General features: G+C 45.0%; 2 protein-coding genes across 10 annotated transcripts; one reads left to right on the plus strand and one right to left on the minus strand.

Annotated features, from left to right (window-relative positions):
- Nucleotides 1-1,851: 1,851 nt before the first annotated feature.
- On the minus strand, nt 1,852-10,739 carry antxr1b (ANTXR cell adhesion molecule 1b). Of its 4 annotated transcripts, none has more exons than XM_037484596.2 (18): nt 10,316-10,739; nt 8,801-8,872; nt 8,652-8,723; nt 8,463-8,544; nt 8,315-8,348; nt 8,012-8,091; nt 7,592-7,660; nt 7,411-7,491; nt 7,275-7,335; nt 6,977-7,075; nt 6,055-6,124; nt 5,900-5,978; nt 5,559-5,654; nt 5,416-5,457; nt 5,185-5,277; nt 4,062-4,220; nt 3,441-3,521; nt 1,852-2,861 (listed from the first exon to the last, which is right to left on the minus strand). In XM_037484596.2, exons 1-18 carry the CDS (start codon nt 10,468-10,470, stop codon nt 2,463-2,465), a joined length of 1,824 nt encoding a protein of 607 aa, XP_037340493.2. In that variant the 5' UTR covers nt 10,471-10,739; the 3' UTR covers nt 1,852-2,462. The 4 variants fall into 4 exon arrangements, with proteins under 4 accessions (XP_037340493.2, XP_037340492.2, XP_062414981.1 ...); XM_037484595.2 differs by having other exon boundaries at nt 8,463-8,547; XM_062558997.1 differs by having other exon boundaries at nt 7,275-7,491.
- Nucleotides 10,740-11,638: 899 nt separating this feature from the next.
- On the plus strand, nt 11,639-24,942 carry LOC119226498 (bone morphogenetic protein 1-like). 6 transcript variants are annotated; one of them, XM_037484545.2, is made up of 20 exons: nt 11,639-11,764; nt 17,229-17,309; nt 17,404-17,553; nt 17,678-17,795; nt 18,457-18,635; nt 18,767-18,872; nt 19,744-19,868; nt 20,096-20,211; nt 20,444-20,546; nt 20,658-20,774; nt 20,877-21,022; nt 21,144-21,339; nt 21,425-21,550; nt 22,359-22,522; nt 22,648-22,828; nt 23,179-23,304; nt 23,572-23,699; nt 23,788-24,001; nt 24,169-24,419; nt 24,522-24,942. In XM_037484545.2, exons 1-20 carry the CDS (start codon nt 11,650-11,652, stop codon nt 24,654-24,656), a joined length of 2,877 nt encoding a protein of 958 aa, XP_037340442.2. In that variant the 5' UTR covers nt 11,639-11,649; the 3' UTR covers nt 24,657-24,942. The 6 variants fall into 6 exon arrangements, with proteins under 6 accessions (XP_037340442.2, XP_037340444.2, XP_037340440.2 ...); XM_037484543.2 differs by lacking the exon at nt 11,639-11,764 and adding an exon at nt 12,252-12,494 and having other exon boundaries at nt 22,362-22,522; XM_037484542.2 differs by lacking the exon at nt 11,639-11,764 and adding an exon at nt 12,253-12,494.
- The last annotated feature ends 34 nt before the right edge of the window (nt 24,943-24,976 follow it).

A 24,976-nucleotide genomic window follows, 5' to 3' on the forward strand; every position in this document is an offset into this window, starting at 1 on the left:
GTCTTTCTGCCTTTGTGCCTCTTTTATTGACCTCGGCCTTCATGTCTGCCTTTAACGCCTGTTAGAGTTCAGGCCCCTTTTTTAAGATGAGATCAGCGAGGCAAAGCCGCTGTGTGGCGTCAAAAGTGCCTCCATAGACCTGCTGTTCTTTACCTCCTGAGGAAGACGAGTCCTGCTTCCTCTGTTTGCAGCAGCGTGTGGATGTGGCAGTCAAATCGACTGCCAAAATGTAGGCTCTCTAGGGAGGTTTTTTAGTTTATCTTCATTTTAATTTTGACCACACTACACAGATTAAACAAAATGCAGCGGTGAAATGGAAAGAACACGGTAAACCCAGGGCTCCGCCATGTCCAGTCATCTTCATGCCAGATTGAGCCTCCGATAAACCGGCACTAAAACATCTTCAAACCTCCATCTAGTTCAGGAGGGGGAAAAAAAAGGTAAGCTGAGCTGGTGTGAAAGATGATCTTCCTGTTTGGATTTAACGAGTAGCTACGAAGGGCACATGGAAAAAGAGCAGAGCGAGCCAGGTCGCGAGCTGACTTCTTGAGGGTAAACACGTCAGGATTCAGGATTTGTACACGTAAATGGAAGAAGAGAAGTGTGAGGCCGTAAGCGGTGCACCGTGAGGCCGCTGACCTCGGCGGTGTGACCTCGGGATGCTGCTGTTGAGCGGCCAAGGAGGCTGATCAGGTGTGTATTTGCATTGATATAAGTGTATCTATTCCTTTTGGATGTGAAATGTTGGTTTTACCGTCAAAAAGACCTGATGCTGGAGTTCACTATGCACAATCAATGTCGACTGCCTGCTTTCTTTACTGTTTTGCATATGGACTTTTTTGTGTAAATACATCTTCCAGATCATGGCAATACTGTTGGATTTTGATTGTTATTGTCTGCCTTGAAATCCGACTGCTTCTGCTGCTGGCAGTTCCCTCGGACACGCCTCCATGAGCTCACTGCCCACAGGATTGCGAGTCCCTCTCGATGCATCTGTGAAAACATTTTTTCGAGTGAAGGAAGCGCTTAAAAGCCGCGCAAAGCACAGGCTAAAGCTAGATTAGGATTCATCCTAGTAGATCTGAGCGGAATACTCCTTTGGGTTGTTGCGCAGTTCTAAACTCGTAAAATCAAGTTACATTTTCTGTTAGTTCTGATTATTCAGAGAGTTTATGCACAATTTACCCAAAAGGGGAGCTATTTAGTCCAAACTGTTCTGAGTGATGAAGTATACTATTTCAAGTTATTCCTCCTTCTAATCCAGCCACGTTCTAGCTTTTCCTGCAGAGGAGCCATGAGATTTTTTTCCCCCCAAAATTTCTTTTAATTTTCCATGTCACCAAAGTTAGCTTCATACAGCAATAAACTCCCACTCAGTGTTTGAAGTCCCTCTTTAAATGCTAAAATGTAGATGCCACTCGTCACAAAGTCCCACAGCACACATTTTGACTGCTCATAGCAGGGAGAGAAAGTGCAACTAATAACTTTAACGATGCCTCCGTCTCCATGTAAGTGGGGAGTGATCCTGCACACTGGACCTCCTCCATGATGAGATTCAAACTAGCTGTTGTTAGCTGTTGTAATCTTTTTCATTTTCTAATGTTGTGAATAAGTTGTGTTTTACAACGTGTTTGGTCCAACTCTTGTTTAAACAATGAACAACTGCTCACAAACTGCTTCCGGTGTATGAAGCCCCTGCTGCCTACAGGTGCATTCAGTGTCCTCATCAGTGAGTGAAAGATCTCCTGCTGACGTGAACCTTACACAGAGCTCGAGTTCTGAAATTTCAACACATCAGATAACTATAGTCTCAGAAACCTTAGGCTGTCCATCTGGCAGCTAAGGGTGGTTTTCCAAAAGTCACTTTTATAAGGAACTTAAATTACAAACAGCCTCAAAAACTTCTTGCAGACATCTTTATATTTGAAAGACTGGATCCTGAGTAAACTATGTTTTTAATATCATGCATTGTGCTTGTACCCAAAAAGTGAATCAAATGAAAAGTGTTATTGCCCATGGAAATCAGATATTTAATGCAACATTATGTAGTGTATATCTTTTTGTGATAATGAATATTCATAACATTTTCCAAGACGCTTGCCAAACAGATGTTCATGTATAAAACACATGAAGCAGTTGCTGAGCTGCTGTTTGGACTCGTTTGGACGCATCCAAAGAGAACTGCGACGCTTGCTATTGGGAAGAAGTGTCCTTAAAAAGTGCATACATTGCTTAGCTGCAATAGCATTTAAAAGCCAAAGCTGTGCTCACTCCACTAAATAACCAATTTCTAGACTTTTGTAAAAAAAAAAAATAGCCACACTTGGCATCGGGCGGTGCCAAAGTTGCATCACCAGCTGCAGCCTCCAAAGGTGACGTCATACATTCACTCTGTAAGAGGACTCCTCCAGGTCTCCATCCTTCTCCTCCACTTTTTTTTCAAAAAAAAAATGTCATAACCTTCAATAGTTCTCCTGGGCGGGGCGCGGTGGAGGCCGTGACGGGGGTGGCGCTCTACACGGGGGGGCGCCCTGAGGCGGCGGCGGCGGCGGCAGCGAGCCGGTCGGAGGCGGGGGCGCACAGGCCGAGCTCGAGTCCGAAGGTGGGGGCAGCGCTCGGTTCGGAGCAGGCGTGTACCCGGCAGTTGGGGCGATGGCGCAGGGGGAGGAGGAGAAGAAGGAGGGGGGCGGAGGCGTGGACGGCAGAGGGGGCAGCGTCGAAGTCGGGGAGGGGGGCAACTCCTCCGAAGGGCGACGGCGGACACCGAGGGGCAACGTGTAGACGGGCGTGGAGGGGTGTCTGTAGATGGGGTAGCGAGCGGCCGGGTGGTCTCGGCTTCGGGTGAAGTTCACGCACTTGCCCTGGAGCGAAGAAAAAAAAGAAAAGTCACAGGTCACTGGTGATGCTCGTGTTTCACCTCGAGAGCGAGATGTAAATAACGGTGAATCTGTAAAGGCAGGAAACTGCATCCCTGCATCTTCTGTGCTTTCGGCAGATGGATGAAGGGAAACTTCTTAGTTAGTGGATGACATGGAAGGAAACGGGATTGCTGCCACTAGAGTTGAAGCTGGAAACTTCTGCAGAGAGAGCGTTCCTTCTGACCATACTGCAGAGGGTTTCACCTTTTCACTGCTCACTTTGCCACTCGAGTGTTTGGTGCCTGAAGTCACGTCGATGCAGCTGTCACTGTTTCAAAATGTCCAGTTCAAGTGTAACTAACGCCATTGCAGATGACATTTCATTTTGGCTTCTATTCTGCTCTTTGATTCCTGTTCTTTTCTCTCCTGTTCTCGTTGCCAGAGGTAATCGATTTGGGTCGTTCTCACGCGTGTGCATAAAGGTACTGGGTTCACCGATTGCTTTGTTGTACAGAGACGATGCTGTTTGTCATGATGTCATCGAGGGAATCAGGCCGGGACTTTGCACAACACATGTCTCACCTTGTCTCCGGGATGAGGTCGCATCACTGACACTCTGTCGTAGCCTTTTCTCAGGAAAACACACAAAGCATCCAGTTTGCCCTGTCGAGAGAGAGAGCAGTCGCAGATGACGGCACAAGTAAAAACCTGCATGTTACACCGGTGATGTCCTATAACAACCAGACTGCCCACATAACCGCGGCCCAATGGCCAGAAGAGCAGCTGAGTTACCCAACAAGCAGAGCTGGTCTGTTTATCTGTGGCTCTCTTTGGTTCTTGCATAGGAAGCCTTGTATAATAGAGATGAACAAAGAATGTTTTTAGTTAGAAATAACACCCGCTCACCACATTCCATCTACCGGGGTTAGCTCAGTTCATGTCTGGTTCTGATTACTTTCCATCCAGCTGACTAATGTGTTAGGAAACGCTTTTTATTAACTATTTCCTGGTCATATGTCATTCAAAACAGACCTAACACTTTTAGATTACTGTGGAAGGACGCCTGCATGAGGAAGCGTCTGTTTTAAAGCATCTGGTACATATATAGAATTCTGTGTATTACATGTGTTTTTATTTAACATGTGATCCGATTCATTAAATAGGTAGGGAACAACACAATTATGAAGTGAATAACTGGCGCACCTTGATCGGAGAGTACCACTTCTGCTGGCGGGTATATTTGTGCACGCTGTAATAAGGCCGCGGTGGATCAAACTCCTCTTCGGGCATCACAACCCGGGCGTTTTTAGCTTTTTCCAGTTTGGCTCCTTCTTCAGTGGAGCCTTTGTCCCCCCATCGGACCTGAGCGGAAACAACCACGGTCAGCACTGGGCTGCTTTTGGTGACAATAGGAAACAAACCCTTCAAAATAAGTACGAAATAAGAATATGGATGAACACAGGCACCGCATCATTTCCATTGTGAGAATGATAGCCTGCTGACGAGTAGCTCAAAACACAGGTATACCTCAGAGATAATCCTAAATTGTTATTTAATTATTACAAAATAATCAGCTGACTATGTTACCTCCTCCAGAATCCATGTATTTTTTACCAATATATCTATATCTGTAAAAGATGTAACATAAACATCTAACTGCTTTATATGTATACGTAATAATTACTCATCCCTTAAAATCCAGATGTTAGTAGCATTTCTATGTGGAGTTTAATCAAACGCATCAAAAGACCCACTACTGCAGACAAGAACCACTAAAAGAACATCAGTAAATGTCAAAAAACGCTCTATCACGTGAAACCAGTTATGTCAAAGCAGCCTTGGATCTTCATAACTCATATTAACGCCCTTGCAGCTGCAGCAGAGAAGCCATGAAGGCTTTAGCTTGGCACAGAAAGTACTCAAATGAAGTCGTGCATATTTTCCATTGCTCTGTTTGGAGCCTGTGCCGCTTTAAGTTAACAGCAGAGATTCCTCTGTTGCCAGTCTGTGAAGTACTTCACACTGAGAAGCTGACTCCCGTCTCCTTGACCGTCCTCCTAGACCACGGACACATCTGTTAACCTGCAGATGTTTCTGTCTCAGTCCGTCCACGTAGACCATCAGGTAGCTCACATGTAGAGCTGCCTCCACTTCTTCCATAACCGCCTCTTGACGTCATGGCTGAGCTTTTCTTTTCTCTTTCCTTTTTCCTTCTTTTCCCCCGATGAAATGGAGAGGACTCTTGAATGTTGAACTTAATGTTGACCAGTAAGCTTCATTGCATATACATTTATTTGCCATCTGGGTTGCCGTTCTCTCCTCCTACCTCCATCCTCTTGATACCTCCGACTCCGCGTCCTCCGTAGTACGAGGCGTCCACAGTGGGCCACCTCTTCTTGGGAAAACCATCTTCGTCATCCTAAAGAAGAAGGGAACAGTATTTCTTTGATCCAAAGAGTTAAAGCATGTTGATTATTCCATAGCTGACGAGCAAATGTGTTGTGCTACACAAACAAACAAGGAATGAAAAAGTGATGAAAAAATTTGAACCGCCTACAGAGAGGTCCTCTATTACGGCAGGAGGCGGCTCGTGGATGACCTGCAAGCGTAAAAAAAAAAACAGTATAAGTATAGATGCATGCTGACATAAACACATCCGAATGGTCTTCACTCTGAGGCGATCCAAGATGGCCGCCGTACCACGGTGCAGCAGAGAGGCCAGAACCACCACAGCAGAAGGATGGTGAGCAGGAGCAGCAGGATGAGCAGGGCCACGGCCACAAAGGTCCCGTCGGACTGGAGGAGAAGGGGAGTACGGTAAAATAACCGGGGGAGAGTCTTTAGGCCATGAAACTTGCACAAAACTTCACTCAACCTGCCTTTCTCCCTGAAAACATTTGTTTTTGATGACATTTTTTACCCAACCCGGATATATATTCTTTGATGACTAGTCATCACATCCATGTTATTTTTTAACTCTATTTACCAGGGTGAAATACTGGCAGAGAACATTTAGTGATCTTGCTTTACATTATACTCACGCATGTGACGGCAGTAATTGTGACGGAGCTGGATACGAAGCTCAGGCCATTGTTCATGCTGACGTGAAGGGTGGCAGACCTGCAGGAATGGGTTTGAACAAGCTTTTATGACCCCGGACTCCTCTGTTGTTGAGACAGTAACAGACATCACTTACGTTCCCTCTTTTTCCAGAACAGGAGCTGGGCACAAAAGGTAAGTATCCCTCACAACCAAAGGTCTTTTCACTGTGGAAATAGAGTCGGCACGGCAAATTGTATCACAATATTCTGTGATGAAAGATCCGTTTATATCGTTAGTAAAAAGGGAAAGCTGTGAAAGTGAAGCAAAGGAGACATTTGACTGGATTTTTCTCTACCAGTCCTGAAACTTTCAAATATTAGTTTTGTTATTAAACCCTTATGCTTCCTCTCCTTATGGGAGTTGAAGCAAATGACGGAGGGCTGTGGTTTATTTGCGCAGGCAGAGTGAGTGTCTAGTGTGTGCAGGACAGTGCTCGTCGCTGATGAGATCCACATTCCCTTCAGACATCTGAGAAGCGTTGAGCGTTATACCAGCTGATTCAAAGAAGGGCAACATGGAGTTGATGGGGGTTTTTTTTTGGGGGGGGGGGGGGGGGGGGGCGGCTATTTAAATCCTTTTAAGCCACAAAAAGCTGCTCTCCTTCCACCCATCTGGCCAAAACAAACTTGGAACAAGGCTGCGGATGGCTGCTCAGTAAACAGTTTGGATTTGCACACTTGGTATTATGCCTATTTGCCCATCCAGCAGACACAGAGCAACATTAGCAGTAATGGGAAGTCCTATGTCAGGCAAACTTATACATATAATAAAATATTTGCTCCTTTGGTCTCCACCTACCAATAATCCAATTCTAAGCTGCTAAATGCTCCCCTGTTTTCACTTACTTGTTAATGTTAATGCGGATTGTTACTACGAGTTATTCCTTTCAAATAACTCATAATAATTTGAGCTTTTGTGATTATAAAGATAAAAGATAGAAAAATACAGTTTAAGTCATACAGTTTCTAAAATTGAAATGTTCTTAATTCTAGTTAAACTTTGGAGGATGTACTTACTCAAAGTAACTGTGTCATTGATGCGAAAGCTGCAGAGAACTTTCTGTACGTCTCGCGCGTGAAGGAAACCATTTCCTTTAACAACCACCTGGAAGGATTCTGAGGTGGGATCAAGTGCACCATGTTTTACAGTTTGTAATAATGCTGGAGGTCATGTAATACGTATTTCTGAACTATATTCAAATGCACTGTGTACATTATGCATTTATGTAACTCCAGTATTCACACTAAAACAAGCACGATTCGATATGACATGGACAACACAGGTGTTGACGTGTTCTCTTCCGTGCATCTCTACCTCCTTCACAGATGCTGGAGGGCTCTACCGCCAGGATCTCAATGCACGATCGCTTCAGGATCTGAAAGGTAAAGTGACACAATGACACGCTGAACGAAAGGTACGGGACATCGTGGGACGCCTGCGTCTCGCCCACCGAGTCAATGACCCCTTGCAGCGCGTCGAAGCCGTCGTTCACCGGGAAGACGTGGTCCTTGCTGTCAGCTATCGTCGAAAGCTGACAACACACACGAAAAAAGGGTTATCTTGTTTTCTCTGTTTGGCTGATTCAGTCGTCACTCGCTTCACTGGTTTATTGGTTTGACGTATCGATGTACCTGGGTTTCATTAAAGTCTTTGACGCCCACACAGTACACAGTGGCGCCCAACTGGCGCGCTCTGCCTGCCTGAGACAAACACGCGAAAAACAAGCCTCAGTAAAATGATGCATGATCAGTTAATCACAAAAGGAGGGAAAGTGCGGTTGCACTGCACATTAGGGGCCAACGTTTTGAAGCTTTTTCCATTTGCCGACGCACCTCCTGACATTTTTAAGCACGGCAAGCCATTTCAGTTTGGGACTTTCCCTTTTAAGGTCGCTGGTATTCTGAATTACTTTTGATTAAGAATGTGAGGGAGAAAACCGAAGCAATACAACGCGTGATTACATGACTATAGTTTTACACTATGTGTCACTGGTTTGATGAAAGTGAGACTGGTGCGTTTGTGTGTGTTGATGTACGCGGTATTCAGGTCACCTCTCTTTGTGCCAGGTCAAACTGATTTTCCCTCAGTTCACCGTCAGTCAGGGCGATGATGACGCTCGCTGTCCGGTAACCTGAAAGCCAAAGCCAGATCTCAATGAAAAAACTGCTGTTTGAATACTCAGAGAAATTCAGTGAAATACGCTTTTGTTGTATTTTTCAGAATGTTTTAAGGAAAAATTGTGGCTTGATGGAAAATCTGTTTTTGTTATTTCTGTCATTTCTTAATGATTGTACCACACGAGTCCGCTGGTACAAGGAGTGATTAAGTGCTAAAAGGGAACATTTTCTTCTCACCATATCCAGTCCCGTAGTATATTTGCTCGCTGGCCTAAAAAGAGAAGTTTAGAGGCGTCAGTGACTATAAATTTAAATGCACCTCATTTAAATGCCATACTGTTGGGTAAGTAGGATCAGTTTCCCATTGACTTAACAGATGGCTTACTCTCTGAAAACCTCTGTCCATGAAGGTGTCTCCACCTGGCTCCACCATGTTCAACTCCTCCAGTCCAGCCCGAATCTGCTCTCTGCTTATTAACGTCGTCCACACAGTAGAAATGTAAGTTAGGTGTAATGGAAAAATTATTAAAATAAAGTTCTATGGACACTTTACTAAGGCTGTGCATGTGTGCACCTGTCTTCTGTTAATGCCATGAGAATCCGTCCTTCTGTGGAAAACACAATGAAAGACATCCGCAGCTGAGGACTGAAAAAAAAGAGGGGGGGTCATGTTTTAAATTCCATAATTTTCTGTCTAAGTCTGATGTTTCTATGTGGACATACCTGATAAACTTGTGAGCCAGATGGTCAACAAAGTAATAAATCTCATTCCAGTAGTATTGCACACTGCCAGACCTAAAAGAGAGGAGTTTTCTAAAATGTAATAAGATAACTGCAGAAGTCCTAAATTACCTTAAATATTTTAAGGTTTCTATGCCATGAGGTACAGTGCATTTCATTGTATGAACTCAGTCACTCAGCATTCTAACATCTAGACGTAATGAGGTTATTCCACACTCTACTTTGCATCATTGTAACATGCACTGCGGTTAAGTTGAAACTGTTGTTATTATCAAACTATGGTCCTTTCTAGTTTTCGGTTGGTGAGCTTAGGTTTTGGGGTGATCAATGTCCTAAGAAGTATCAGCATATTAAATGTTCTGTACTATGAATGCCATGTCATTGATTTTCATGTCAAGTAGTGAGAAAAAGGTACGTACTAAGATACAACAATCAGAAGAAGAAGAGCGCAGCTCTTGAAGTCAGAAACAAAAACGAATCCTGTGGAAAATATGCAAAACCTCTTCTCATGCTGCACTTCTTCCATTCTCCTCCCTCTCTAGTGTTTTCGTTTATCCTGTGATGTGAGTCCTGACCTAGAGACAGCCAATAACTCTGGATCTGTGGAACATCTGGCTCTAATGGAGAAAGGGTTCTGCAGACTGAAGTCGGGACTAGATGTGGGCTCCTGCAAGTAAAACGTGGCCACGCTTGGACAGCTGGGTTCCCTTCGGTGCACTTCATCATTGAAGTGAATGCAGCAGCACTTGATGATTCATCATTGTGTAAACACAGTTTTGGTCAACCTGTATTACTCCTAAATTATAGCTTATTTTTGTTCATAACTGTTGAGACAGAGTTGACAAAATGTGCCTGAATAACAAAAACACCACACTGACACAAGACATGACGTGTCCTCTTCAGTTTCATGCCCTTGTGCCTCAAAGGAGAAATCTGATGCAATGTTTGGAAAATAAGATGACACAGCCAAGTAATTGATTGATTGAAAGAAAAAAATATATAATAAACTAAAAATATACTATTGTTTTCATAATGGATTTTCACCAAAGTGGAAACCATTCCATGGTTGCAGCATTTTTCAATTTGAGTTTTAAAGGAATATTTTGAATTTTGAACTGTTGGTCAGACTGAACAAGACATTTGGAGACCTCGGCTGGGACCTGTGATGGGCACACTTCACAATTTACTAAAAGAATTTGCAGATAAATCCCTAATTAAAACATTTAGGAGAAAAGTAGTTTGTTGCAGGGCAGAATGAAAAATAATTACTACGTTTTTGATCAGTCTACTGCTCAGTCAAAGAATCCTCAAAAAGAAATCACTGGAGGTGTACATTTTTTTTTGTAAAAATCCCGAGCCACGAGAAATCATCAGATCTGTCTTTATTTCATGCAAGTGGTCCATTAGTGTCTCTGCGGATGACTCAGAATGTTTTTCTTCCAAACAGTCTCAGAGGATTCATGCACCAAAAGCCTGGGTAAAAGTAGCATCACTCACTTGTCCAAAACAAAGTACAGATCAAATCCTCCGTAGCAGGACGACCCGGCCTCCCTGCTGTCCTGGATCTGTCCGGCGCTGCCGGCCACCAGCACGGCCAGCAGCATGCCCAGTTCCACGCCGAGCAGGACCTGCCTGCTCCAGCTCTGTGACATCGCCCCGGGCTTAAGAGAAAGCACCAGCTCCACCAAAGACAAGGAGAACACAAATGCTCTCCAGGTTGGAGTTTTTCCAGCCGCTTTCCCTGCTCACAACACACTGGAGCGGTCGGCCATGTCGTGCAGACTGCTGTCCGAGGCATGAAACGCTCCTCTCGGGGTCAGCGTCCCATCTCCTCAGCAGCAGTTGTGTGCTGAGGAGGAGTGAAGCTGGTTGGAGTCTTAGTCTCTCTCTCTCTCACCCTCTCTCTCTCTCTGACCCTCTCTCTCTCTCTCTCTCTCTCTCTCTCTCTCCTCGTCGAATTATTGTAGCACCCAGTGCCATGAGCATCAGCTGAAATGACCCTGCAGCTTTCAACAGATGCTTTTCTCTGTAATACATTTTTTTTTTCTTTCACTTTTTTTCCAAGCTTCTACTCGATTCAGCACCTAGCGTCCAGTGCCACTTAGTGGTTAACACGAGCAACATGCAAGTCACCATGCTGGCCCTGTGCAGTTCAAGCACTTTGGGTATTATATAGCCTAATATTTCTGGTATGTTACCTTTGGACGGAGCAGGTTAGCCGTCACCCTCCTGCTTCCAGGGTTTATGCTAATCTACCCTAATCCCCCGATGACTGCAGCTTCATACTGTACACAACTCTGTTACGTTACGCTCTGCCATAGAGCATAACGCCATTCCTTCTCTTCGACTTTCAGTTAAAACCCTTGAACCATCTGTCTCCGAACCTTGCTCTAAAATGTCACACGCAAATTTAACCTCAGAGTACCTCAGCCGCAGGGTGTAATTAGATAATGTCTGTCTTACAATGAAGGGAACACTTTGTGAGATTCCTAAAAGAAACACATTGGTCTATTTGACCAGCTCATGACGGTAGTCGTTGTAGAAGTTGTGCATCTACTTTTATTTATGCCACAAGTATAATGCATCAAAATTGAAAATACTGTTTTATTGTTTAAAAAAAACCCATGTAAAAACTGTAGATATTCTCAAAGAAACAGAGATTCTCTGAGAAAAGAACAACTAAACAGAGGTGACAGTTGTTAGGCCTTTCTGCCAAAAACAAAACAAAACATGGCAGCACTCCTTTCTGTCTGTGCCAATATTAAACCGTTAATAGAGCCGACAGAATTTCCACTTGCAATCACTGCGTGACACTGAGCAGAAGACCTCAGATGGGGAGCGGAAAACAGGATTTATCTAAAAGTTTAATATATTTGCTAAAGAAATGGGCATCAGAAGCTACATGCATCAATAAAGGAATGAATGACATCAAACACATAGCAGTTGGTAGGTGGATTCTTTCCTCACTTAAATTGTACTTTAGCTTGTTCTTCAGCTCCTGCACTTATGAGTCAGTGTTCCTAATCTGTGTGTGTGCGTGTGTGCGCGTGTGTGTGCGTGTGTGTGCGTGTGTGGACCCTGTAACCGGGTGTATTCAGTTAAGGATCAACACCTGTTGAGAATATCTTTGAAGCAGCTCTCAAGTCGCTTCAGACTTATTTAATGAAAGTCAGCATAGCTGATATTTGCAGGAATACAGAAATGGTTCAATTCAGTTGTTCTTTTACTTCCTAATCTTAACTGTTCATTTGGCTCCACCGTGACTAAACGTTATACAAATCCCAACATTACACGAAATGAATGGAATAGTGGGTGCACCGCTCATCAGGTAGGCGTGCATAACCCTGCTGGTGAAGAGCTCCTTCCGCTGCATGGATGGATGTTTTGTGCGGACTCTGTGCGCTCTGCTCTCCGTCGTGGCACCCAGTCACTGCACTGGAAATGGAGACACCGAGTTTCTGAAATCACGCACGCAGAATTCGAGGGACTTTTTTTATTCTTTCGATCACCAACGTCAGCCCGCGTGGATACTTGATCAATAGCAGCGTGATGGAAGTCGCGCCAACATTTCTGTTCCTGCTGTGCGCTCTGCGCGTTTCTCCGGCGGCTGATTGGGAGTTTGGGGATTTTACCTCCCTCGATGATGGAATCGACTACAAAGATCCATGTAAAGCTGGTACTGTCAATTTGTCCTACTTTACAAATCTATCGATATTTTGCTGGTTGCTTTGTGCTGTGTATTGATCCCACTTAACCCTGTGGAGCCAGCCCATGTATTAAATTAAATATAAAGACACCTGTAAGACATCACAGGTGTTTACATGCTAAAAAAAAAGCCAACCACGACAAATGATCTCCACATTTTCAACATGTATTCTTGATGATGGTTGGGAGGAATCCCCTGCATTTAAAAGCTCTCCATTGATGTTGAAGGTGGTTGTGGAAGAAGTAAAACCGCACTAGAAAATACTCCATTAAGTAAAGTCACATAATTTTAAGTCTTATCAGCTTAATATACTACTTAAAAGTTACCATTATGTGACATTATAATGCTATAAACATCATATTATTATTACAAATACATAATACTTATGTAACTCCACACAAAGCAATACATCACATTTTATGAGCTTTATTGATGCAGAGTTGTAATGACTACACGCATTCTCCGCTGGAGGAATGTACAAGTTGTTTTTCTCCATCACCGAACATGCCAAACAATTACTTTGGTTATTGGGGGGCCTCCAGCTGCTCGGAGTCCCTTTTCACTTGTGACTTCTGAAACTTCCAAACCACACCACTCTTCTTCTCAGAGGCAGTTGCCTGGAGACCAGAGGTCATTGAGGCCGTGCCAGCGCAGTCCTCGGCTGGACGCCGGTGAAATCCCTCTGGCTTCAGGGCATGGGGTGCACACTGCAGGGGCGACAGTCATTTACAGTCACTCTTTGCATCAGTGGATTCACTTCAAAGGCCGACACAGGGCCTGCTACGTCTTTTCATTTGGACTTTCAAAGGTTGTTACATCACGCGGCTAAATGAGGTATTTAATGGCTGTGGTGAGCTGTTTTGCTCGACTAGCGCAACAGTGAGATCCTGATTCGTACGAGAGGAAACCTAATGTTTAACCCATAGAGGGGACAGAAACAGACGTATGGACAGACAGCGAAGAGACGTTTCAAATACATGGTTTAGATTTAATACTCAACAACCACTGGATCCAGAAAATAATTAGCTATTCAGATTATAATGTGCTAAGTCTTGTTTGACTTGGTATTTGAGGCAGAATTTGAGGATTTAACCATTCACTTTGATACATTTTGTTTCAGCCCACAACCCAACTTCAGTCAGACTTTCTGTCCCAGACAATCCGTCCTGCTTATTGCATGTTTTATTTCTTATTATTGCTCTTCTTTCGGTTCCAATTTCAGCTTTTCAGGTTGAATTATCTGAAATTAACCATTTATTTGAGTACATATTGAGTAGCTATACTTAAACTATTAAGTTGCAACTTTGCAACTTTCACTGCTTTTACCTTGTAAGTACAGAGGTAGTTTCATTCAAATGTACTTAAAGTATTGAATATAAAAGTACTCACTATGCAGAACAACTCCTTACAGAGTTGTACTGTATATATAACGGGAATATGAACATAACATTATTTTAACAGTAATCATTTTCTTAAAAACCTTAGTTGTGAAAATGTTTTTCTGGTGTGATGTTTATTTGGAGGCATTTCGTGACCCGGTAGAAAATATGAAGCCTGGGGTGGATATTAATATGTTGTTAAACATTATCAAAATCAACATTTCAGAGTTCATGGGAAAATGAAAACATATCCCTAATCTTGACCAATGCACTTTACTACAATGCAGTTGTGTGATTTTAGGAATGTAAAACAACGCAAACATCATCTACTGTACATGCTGTTTTTACGCTCTTACAATTGTTCTTCATGTGTTTAATGTGTTTTTTCACTTGAGTCCAGCACATTGTAATCACAATCCTGTAAAGCATTCAGTTCAGATTCAGTTTCATTCTTTAAAATGAAACAGCAGCTGGACGGTCGTCCAATGTGTTGCAGCTTGTGTGCTCAGGAAGTGCGTTTGCGGATGAAACAGACACATGGAGTCTCTATTCAGGACGGAGAAATGCACGTGCACACACAGTAAAGCGCGTGGTCAGTTTGGGCTTTTGTTTGCAAGGGAGAGGAAAAAAATACTACTGTGTTTAAGAGATCAGGTTTAAAAAACGATTTGTAACTGGTTTTATTTGTGTGGAGCAAATCATTTCCCCCCAATACTCAAACCGTAATACTCAATAGTTGTGTACATTACAGGTTCTCCATATTTAAACAGTACACTGTTGAAAATACGGTGACATACTGGCAGCTGTGGTTGCCAGAACTCCACCGTAAAAATGTCAGCGTCAACGTATTAGACATTACAGGATGCTTTTTTAACTCTAAATTCCACAGTTCAGAACCGTTATTTGTTTAAAAACATTACACGGTAAAATACCGTATATGGTTGCCAGAACTTTTTGGCAAATGTAAATTTCACAGTTTAAAACTTTATTTACGGCAAATAACGTAAAAAAAATTATTATCCTTTACTGGTCGCACGGTGCAGTGGTGGTTAGCACTATCGCCTCATGACACGAAGATCCTGGGTTTGATTCATCTTTGTGTCTGCGTCCACTCTTCCCCCAACTACTCTTCCCACGGTCCAAAACCACTCTCTGACGATTAGGTTAATTGGTCACTCTAGTGTGCATGCGACTTTGAATGGTTTGTCTCACACCGTCTCTCGCCCGAGTCCGTCCCCTCCCCCGCAATCCACCCTGTGTGAAGGATACGCTGCCTTGAAGTTGACTTAGAGCGCTACATTACACCTTTACAAACTGTGAATTTACAGTGGCCAAAACACCGTACCGTAATGTCTTATATATAATTTCTTAGTACGGTATTATTTTCAACAGATGTGCTGTTTTAACGCAAACAACCGTTGACAAGTTTTTAATAGTTTTGTTTTTTAATAGTCATTTGCCGTAAATAAATAAGTTTTGATCTGTGAAATTGCTAAAAGCGATGGGTGTTGGGGGGTTGTCTTGGATGACACGCCTCTTCAACATTGTGTGGAAGTCTGGGACAGTGGCAAAAGAGTGGCAGACCGGGGTGGTGGTACCTGTCTTCAAAAAGAGGGACCAGAGAGTGTGTGCCAATTACAGGGGTATCACACTACTCAGCATCCCTGGTAAAGTCTAATCTAAGGTGCTGGAAAGGAGGGTTTGTCCGATAGTGGAACCAAGGATTGAAGAGGATCAATGTGGTCTTCGTCCTGGTCGTGGAACGACGGACCAGATCTTCACTCTTTCACGAATGTTGGAGGGGGCCTGGGATGCTCATCCAGTCTACATGTGTTTTGTGGATTTGGAGAAGGCGAATGACCGGGTCCCCCGAGAGAAAATGTGGGAGGTGCTGCGGGAGTACGGGGTCCTTACTTGGGGCCATCGAATCCCTGTACGCCCAAAGCGAGAGCTGTGTTCGGGATACTCGGCAGTAAGTCAGTTGTTTCCGGGGGGGGTCGGCCTTTGCCGGCGCTGCGCCTTATCACCAATCTTGTTTGTGGTTTTCATGGACAGGATATCGAGGCGTAGTCGGGGGGAGGAGGGTCCACAGTTCGGGGGGCTGCGGATTTCATCGCTGCTTTTTGCAGACGATGTGGTCCTGATGGCATCCTCGGTCTGTGGCTTCGGAGCAGCAGGGCCGGTACTGCACTCGCTTTACCGCACCGTTGTGACGAAAAGAGAGCTGAGCCGAAAGGCAAAGCCCTCGATCTACCGGTCAATTTTCATTCCTACCCTCACCTATGGTCATGAAGGATGGGTCGTGACCGAAAGAATTAGGTCACGGGTACAAGTGGCCGAAATGGGTTTCTTCAGGAGAGTGGCTGGCGTCTCCCTTAGAGATAGAAGGGTGAGGAGCTCAGCCATTCGCTTTGCGTTGAAAGGAGCCAGTTGAGGTGGTTTGGATGCCCCCTGGACGCCTCCCTTGGGAGGTGTTCCAGGCACGTCCAGCTGGGAAGAGGCCCTGGGGAAAACCCAGGACTAGGTGGAGAGATTATATCTCTGCACTGGGCTGGGAACGCCTTGGGATCCCCCAGTCAGAGCTGGTAGATGTGGCCCGGGAAAGGGTCTAGGGCCCCCTGCTGGAGCTGTTGCCCCCGCGACCCGACCCCGGATAAGCGGCTGAAGATGAGATGAGATGAGAGATCTGTGAAATTTTCAACTGCCAGAAAACATACCATAATATCTTATACGTGGACGTTGTCGTTTCTACGGTAACGTTCTGGAAACCACAGCTGCCAGTATTTCACTGTATAATGTTTTTAAACTAAAGTAAATTACCGTAAACAAATAACAGTTTTGAACTGTGAAATTTACAACTGCCAGAAAACATCCTGTAATGTCATTTTTACGGTGGAGTTCTGGCAACCAAAGCTGCCAGTATTTCACTGTATTTTCAACAGATTTTCTTACAGTGTAGGATATGTTTCTAAGTTTATTTTCCTCGGATGAGGTTCATACTTTTCTCAAAGGCATTAATTAATATATCGGGAAAGTCAATGATAAGCCTGTATCTGTTCAAATGGTCAGCTCAGCCTTCCGTGAGGACGGGAACACGGGTAGGCAGCTTGCAAAAAAACAACAACAAAATCCACCCAGAACTCACACTCTTTTTATTTTGATTTCTTTTAAAATGGCTTTACTCACTTTTGTATGAATCAAACAAACGTGATAACAATCTTTAAACTAACCACCTGCTAACTGCTGCTTCACATTAAAGCCTACTCATTGTTCTTCAACATAATCCCTGCTTTATTCGTGTGTCGTGTGTATCCGTCGCCCCCAGCTGCCTTTTTGGGAGACATCGCCCTCGATGAAGAAGACCTGCGCATGTTCAGAGAAGCCCGCGGCAACCACACACACTCAGGTCTCTAAGCAGGAGAGCTTTACTCATCTATGACCAAAACTGTAGAGTGAGTTCAAACCAATGGACTATTTTTTTCACACATATTTCTTCACAGTCAACAGTTCCTCTTCCAATGAGAGCGCCCGGAGCAGGAGAGCGGCGGACAGACGGAGTCTGCGTCGTTGGAGGAGAGCAGCCACCTCCAGACCTGAGCGAGTGTGGACGGACGGCATCATCCCGTACGTGATCAGCGGGAATTTCACCGGTAGGAACAGCAGATGCTTCACACCTTCTTACGGGAACGGTTGTCTGCCGCGAGGCCGAGCGCCCGAGGCCCTTTGCGTGGTTTGGACGTGCCGGGAACTGAAGAACTGTTGATTTCCTTTCAGGCAGTCAGAGAGCCATTTTCCGTCAGGCGATGCGTCACTGGGAGAAGCACACTTGTGTAACATTCACTGAGAGGACGACTGAAGAAAGCTACATTGTGTTCACCTACCGACCTTGTGGGTGAGTTCAGAGCACTTTAGAGCATTTATTCATTCATTAACAGATTTAATCATAAATAATTGAGCTTGCAGCATCTTCACTCACATCACAGTGCATCTTCAAATAATGTGAAAGTCACATTATTTATTTAAAAAATATATGTAAAAACAATATGCACAACTTTACCAGCAGCCCAGCTGACCTTTAACAACTTAGCAACTGGATGGGGATCAACGTAGAACATCTAACAGTGAAATAGCCCAATATTTCCCTCAGGAGTTGGAGAATCCAGTTAAAATTACTTTCTACTACTATACTATATAATACTTTCTTCCTCATTCATGTGCAGAAGCATACAGTATATCTCCATACGGTCGCTTGGTTGGTTCAGTATCTGCATACTTGATGTTCAATGTGAACACACAAAATTCGTTTGAAGATAATTTACGACCCGAGTACAAGTTTATGAATGGAAAAAAGGTGGCCGGCTTGGATTGGGAAATTATTTCCAAGAAACTAGAACTGGAAAACCTGCATTCTACAAATCTCAACAAAAGTCCTCAAAAAGGAAAATGTAGATGACTAACAATTCATAGTTCGAACGACAGGAACACAGGGTGGTTTGGTCCTCAGATGGTCACATCACAGTTTGCTTGGAGCTGAACAGTGTCGCCCCCTGCAGGTGCTGCTCCTACGTGGGGAGGAGAGGCGGCGGCCCTCAGGCCATCTCCATCGGAAAGAACTGCGATAAGTTCGGCATTGTGGTGCATGAACTCGGCCACGTGATCGGCTTCTGGCACGAACACACACGACCGGACCGAGACGAGCATGTAAGCATCATCAGAGACAACATCCAACCAGGTACTGTTACTGTGATGACATGTAATGATTGTAAACACGTGTGCGTGTGTGTGTGTGTGTGTGTGTGTGCTCACAGACGCTCCACATGTTTCTCTTCGCGTTTAGTCAGCTGGTTCTCTGTGTATGAATAGGACAGGAGTATAACTTCCATAAGATGGACTGGGACGAGGTCGACTCACTCGGGGAGGTGTACGACTTTGGCAGCATAATGCATTACGCGAGGAATACATTTTCCAGGTTGGCATTCTGGTGCTTTCTTATGCTTTTCTTTCCCAATGTTTCTGTTAAAGCGATTGCAAGGATTATTTTCACCTCGCAGGTGATATAGCTCAACCGGGACAATATGTGGCTCCAGAGCCAAACTGCTCAGTATTTGGTGATTCATGTCCACCCTGCCTGCACATCTTAACTGGTAGCGCACATAGCTGCATCATCCCTACAGCACCTGTCAGTGAGTGATGAAACCCATTCACAGTTTGAATAGATTACATTTGTCCCATGGTTTCTGGTCATCTGACCTCCCCAACCCCCCCCCCCCCCACCCACACCATGCTGCGATAACATCTGAGCTACACGGACCTGGTGTTTGCTAAACACGCTCCACGGGAGACAGAATCCTTTTTTGTCACAGAAATGGTTTCACACGAGTCACGCTTTTTCATTTTCAGTCTCGTGCACGCTGTTGTTTCTCACTGGGCTTCGTTTTTTCACCTCCAACGCTGCGTTGCCGGTCAGGGTGGCGAGCCAAGCTAAATAAAGGCCTGGCAGTTCAAGCTTTGTTGCACAATTTGGGCCAGAGTGGCCTTTTTCTCTGGCATTCAGGAGCAGGCTCCACTGAGCTTGGCACCGTGGAAAGGCCCCATTCAGAGTGCTCTGTTTGCACATGCCTGTCATTCATGGGTGCATCACCATGGGAACTAGGCAAGCGTGAGCTCCAAACACATGAGAGATTATCATAATCAATAAAGCATCAAGGTGTTGAATAGGACCAAGACAACAAAAAAAAACTCCCTTTGTGGACTTTTGAAAAACATATTTCCTGCATATCATTAATGTCAGACTCCTAGAGCTTTGTATGATGTAGTTGATGTTTTGATTATTACAACAGAGGCATCTTCCTGGACACAATATTGCCCCTTTATGACGTCAATGGAGTCAGGCCGCCTATCGGACAGAGGACCAGGCTCAGCAAAGGCGACATTGCGCAAGCCCGCAAACTCTACAAGTGTGCAAGTGAGCTACATTAAATGTGTACAAAATATATTCATCCACCTGACAACACCTACCTGAGAGACTTTTGACCTATTGACCCTATCAAAGCCAATTAGAAATGACACATGATGACTGAATGTGCATTAAAGTTAATGCGAAATGTTTAAATTCTCATCTGGTTTGTTTATTCTGGGACTTTTTATGTTGTTCCTCTGATCTATGGTGACATAACCGTGTGGGTGTAAAAGGGTGTGGGGAAAGCCTGCAGGAAAGTGCTGGAAACTTCTCTTCTTCCGGTTTTCCGAATGGTTACTCAGCTTATGCCCACTGTGTCTGGAGGATTTCTGTCACCCCCGGAGAGAAGGTACTCACCTTGTTAGTTGGTGACTTAATGAATGCCAGGGATTACTCATTTTACAAGGTTTCTACAAATTAAAATTGTCTTTTTAGATCTATGTTACTTACTTGGATTAAAAACACGTTTTTATCAAAGGTTTGTTGTTAGTTTTCAAAAATGAATTACATTGAAACAAAACGTATGTTGCATCCCAATATTCCTTTTCAATATTTGACAATGGACACTCCTCGTCTCTCAGATTGTTCTAAATTTCACTTCCATGGACCTCTTCCGGAGTCACTTGTGTTGGTACGACCACGTGGAGGTCCGAGACGGGTCCTGGAGGAAGGCTCCTCTGACAGGTCTTTGACTGGTGGAACTGTAGCAGACGTCATTCACAAACCTGATGCCGTGTCATTGCTGTGTCATGCAGTCGGCCCTGGGAAGATTAATCTTTTCATGTACTTTGGCAGGCCGCTTTTGTGGGGACACACTGCCGGACCCGATCATCTCCACCGACAGTCGACTGTGGATTGAATTCAGAAGCAGCAGCAGCTGGTCGGGCAAAGGCTTTTCCGCTGTCTATGAAGGTACGGCTTCATCCTCACAGCTTCCCCCGGCTTCCACGTTCTCCTTTGAACTCGAGATAACTAGGAAATAGAGATTTCTACCACTTCTCACCTCGTGTGCAGCCATCTGCGGGGGGGAGGTGAAGCGGGACAGCGGCCAGATCCAGTCCCCCAACTATCCCGATGACTACCAGTCCAACAAAGTGTGTGTGTGGAAAATCACAGTGGCCGAAGGCTTCAATGTCGGCCTCTCCTTTCAGTCGTTTGAGGTACAACTCCTCTTCGTCGCGTTTGCTGACGTGTGTCAAAGGAAACCGCGCCGCCTTTCACCTGCCTTGCAAACCTCGCTCCCCCCCCCCCCCCCCCCCCCCCCCCCCGCTGCCTCTGCAGATCGAGAGGCATGACGGCTGCGCCTACGACTACGTGGAGGTGAGGGACGGAGGCTCAGACAGCGGCCCGCTGCTCGGACGTTTCTGCGACCACAACAAGCCCGACGACATCAAAAGCAGCTCCAACGTGCTGTGGCTGAAGTTTGTGTCCGACAGCTCGGTCAACAAAGCCGGGTTCGCCGCCAGCTTTTTTAAAGGTCCGAAAGTTGCGAAATGACAGCCTGAGAGAGGACTGAGGAGAGCTTCTGGGTTTTTTCATCTTCATGATTTCTCCTTTGCCAGAGACGGACGAGTGCTCGGGGCCGGACAACGGTCACTGCGAGCAGCGCTGCCTGAACACACTGGGCAGCTACAGGTGTGCATGTGACCCCGGATACGAGCTGGCGGCCGACAGACGCAGCTGTGAGAGTGAGTACTAAAACCTGAGAGCCAGGTCCCCCCCCCCCCCGGTCTTCCCTTTTGAGTGAAAGGGCCCCTTGTCACTGTGGTATGCAATGCACCCTTTTAATGACGGCGGTGTGCTTTTACGCGGCCCTGGAGGCAAAGCGGGACAGCATTGTTCTGTTCAGGAATGTGATGAAATCCACCTTTGATGACATGTTTCCAGTGTGAGCGGCAAGCAAAGCGAATTACCCACAGATTGGTTTCCACTTGAGTTCATCAATAAGGCATAAATCAACAAGCTTCAAATTTGTTGAATTGAGTTCTTTCAAATTTGAGAAAACCTCAGGCTCGGGAGAGCTTTTTCAGCTGAGATGTATCAGTCATAGAGACATAGGTAACAGCTGAAAATCCTACACAACATTTAATGTTAATCGGATTGTTAAACTCATGCTCATACAAACGCTGGCCTGATGAGAAGGAAGTCTCATCTGTTTCTGCACAGTTGAATCCCTTTTATTCTCTCTTCTAACCCAATGAGGGCAGTGCTCCCTCACTGCAACTTCTTCACGAGCCACGGCAGCCTGTTTCCAGCTCGTATCCATCCGAACCGTGCAAATAGGAATTATATTTCCCCTATTATCTTTTGGTAAATTCCTCAATTTTATTGAAATAACAACATACCTATTGTACATAAGATTTATTTTTAGTAAACAACCCATTAAATAATTGGGATTCTTTTTTGCAGGTAAATAATGAAATGAGAATACACAAATTCAAGCAAAGGGGTGATGTCATTTATGTTATCCCTAAAATCTGTGTTTTCTCCCACCAGCAGCTGCGTGTGGCGGGTTCGTCACCAAGCTGAATGGCTCCCTCACCACCCCCGGGTGGCCCAACGAATACCCCCCCAACAAGAACTGCGTGTGGCAGCTGGTGGCGCCCATTCAGTATCGCATCACCCTGGTGTTTGACGTGTTCGACACCGAAGGGAACGACGTAAGGCGTTTAAAGCGACGTTCCTCTTGTGCATCGTCGTCTCTCACAGGCATATTCTCAGCTAACACGTTTAATGTTTGTCTTTTCCCTCTGTAGCAAGTCACGTTTTCCATGTTTACCATCAGGTGTGTAAATACGATTATGTGGAGGTGCGCAGTGGGTTGAGTTTCGACTCTGAGCTTCATGGGAAGTTCTGCGGAGCGGAGAAGCCCGAGGTCATCACCTCCCAACAGAACAACCTGAGGGTTGAGTTCAAGTCTGACAACACCGTCTCAAAGACGGGTTTCAAGGCTCACTTCTTCTCTGGTGAGTGAGGAGTGAAATTAGTATTAAATCTCCCACTGCATTTCCCTTTTAGTTATTTAAGAAACATTAGCACTTCTAAAACTCTCCAGTGAATATATTTATTATTTAACAAACTTCCCTTTGTTAAATGAGCAGGAAGGACTGAGCTTAAATACATACGAGTCTTTAACCCAAGATTTGTATTCCTAAGAGCTGGATCTTCTGGATCTCGTTGAGTAACACAACAACAGTCTTTGTGTCTGTAGACAATGGTCTAAATTTGTAATTCGATATGTTCTGCAGCCTGTTGTGACACATTTGCACGTTGTGCAGAGGAATTTATAGCAGACATTCTTCAAATATCTCATCAGATGTAGACGAGTGCTCCAAAGAAAACGGAGGATGCCAGCATGAGTGTGTGAACACCTTCGGGAGCTACAGCTGTCAGTGCCGCAGCGGCTTCATGCCGCACGATAACAAGCACGACTGCAAGGAAGGTACCGTGGGAATTTCTACTGTGCACAAATATATGTTCAGTTCATCCAGGATAACACAAAGTCACGGATAACACCGTGTTTTTTTGATCACCCCGTCCTGAGAATCAGCTGACATCTTCTGGGACAAGTCATGCGGCTATTTAATAAACTACACACAGCCTCTACTGACTCTTGATGAATGCCTGTTTAAAGACAAAAACAAGAGGAAATAACGCGACCCGCTTTCATTGTTTACTTTTCATATCCTACTTTGTGTTGTTTTTTCAGCGGGCTGTGATCACGCCGTGAACACCGTGTCAGGCACAATGAGGAGCCCCAACTGGCCTGATAGGTATCCCAGCAAGAAGGCCTGCACCTGGTCTCTGTCCACAACCCCGGGCCATCGGATCAAACTTGTATGGCGACGCGGGTTCTTTACTATCGTTTAAACGGACCCACATTTCAAAAGGGCTTTGGAATTGGAAGTAATTCACAGTCTCGCAGGTCTTCAACGAGATCGACATGGAGGCCCATCTGGAGTGCACTTACGACCACCTGGAGGTCTACGATGGGCGAGACTCGCGTGCCACCAGTCTCGGGCGCTTCTGTGGCACCAAAAAACCGTCCCCGGTCGTCTCCAGTGGCAACAGAATGTTCCTGCGTTTTTTCTCGGACAACTCGGTGCAGAAGAGGGGCTTTGAGGCTTCATATAGACCGGGTAGGTCAAAGCAGCCATGACCTTCTGCAGTCAAATGCTAATTTGGACACAGAATAGAATACCAAATATGCGTCATTTCAACTTCCGCGTTTAGCAAGCTGCATTCTTTCTTCACTTTAACAAGCTCCTCTTTCCGACCCTCTAATTTTGTGGCCGTGAATTCCCAGAATGTGGAGGAAGTCTGAAAGCCGAGGTCAAGACAAAAGATCTCTACTCTCATGCCCAGTTTGGAGATAACAACTACCCGGGCGGCTCCGACTGTCTCTGGGTGGTCTCTGCCGAGAAGGGCTACGGAGTGGAGATCATCTTCCACGTGTTCGAGGTGGAGGAGGAGGCAGACTGTCGGTATGATTACGTGGAGCTGTATGACGGTGCTGACACCAAGTCTCCAAGGCTGGGACGGTATTGTGGATCTGGGGTAAGCCTGAAACCACCACTCTTGTGTAGTAAACACGGTGTAAATCATTCTTTAAAACACCTTGATCTGTTCTCCACATTTCCCCTCCTCCCCCCCCAAAAGGCCCCAGAGGAAGTCTACTCGGCGGGGGACGCCATCGTTTTAAAGTTTCACTCGGATGACAGCATCAATAAAAAAGGCTTTCACGCACGCTACACCAGCACAAAGTTTCAGGACATGCTACACACAAGCAAGTGACTCAAACCCAAACGGAGACTCCAACCCCTGACGGACACACCCCGAGGACTGAATGCACGGATTGACACCACAAACACCAGGCCGCATGCTTTACATTCACATCTGTTAGACGCAGTGACGCCACGCAGAAGAACTGCTTCTTTGTTTTTTCTTTGTTATAGAGCTACATAGGAGGAGAGGGGAGGACTAGTTTGCAGTGACTATTTGGGGTAAATTCATTGACACAGTCTGTAATGAGATGATTATGCCATAGCACATTGTGGAGATATAAAATATATGTATGTGATATTGTTTCCTGTTTTTTTTCAATCATGTCTCTT

Source organism: Pungitius pungitius, chromosome 18 (genome assembly GCF_949316345.1).
Source record: "Pungitius pungitius chromosome 18, fPunPun2.1, whole genome shotgun sequence".
NCBI classification, from domain to species: Eukaryota; Metazoa; Chordata; class Actinopteri; order Perciformes; family Gasterosteidae; genus Pungitius; species Pungitius pungitius.

Coding starts and splice junctions, on each gene's coding strand:
- LOC119226498 (XM_037484542.2), top strand. CDS start 12,368: ATGGAAGTCGCGCCAACATTTCTGTTCCTGCTGTGCGCTCTGCGCGTT. Junction 19,869..20,095: donor CAAACTCTACAAGTGTGCAA/GTGAGCTACATT, acceptor TGGGTGTAAAAG/GGTGTGGGGAAAGCCTGCAG. Junction 21,340..21,424: donor CGCCGCCAGCTTTTTTAAAG/GTCCGAAAGTTG, acceptor CTCCTTTGCCAG/AGACGGACGAGTGCTCGGGG.
- antxr1b (XM_062558996.1), bottom strand. CDS start 10,470: ATGTCACAGAGCTGGAGCAGGCAGGTCCTGCTCGGCGTGGAACTGGGC. Junction 7,076..7,274: donor CTCCAGCATCTGTGAAGGAG/GTAGAGATGCAC, acceptor ATCCCACCTCAG/AATCCTTCCAGGTGGTTGTT. Junction 4,221..5,184: donor GAGGTATCAAGAGGATGGAG/GTAGGAGGAGAG, acceptor GTTTCCGCTCAG/GTCCGATGGGGGGACAAAGG.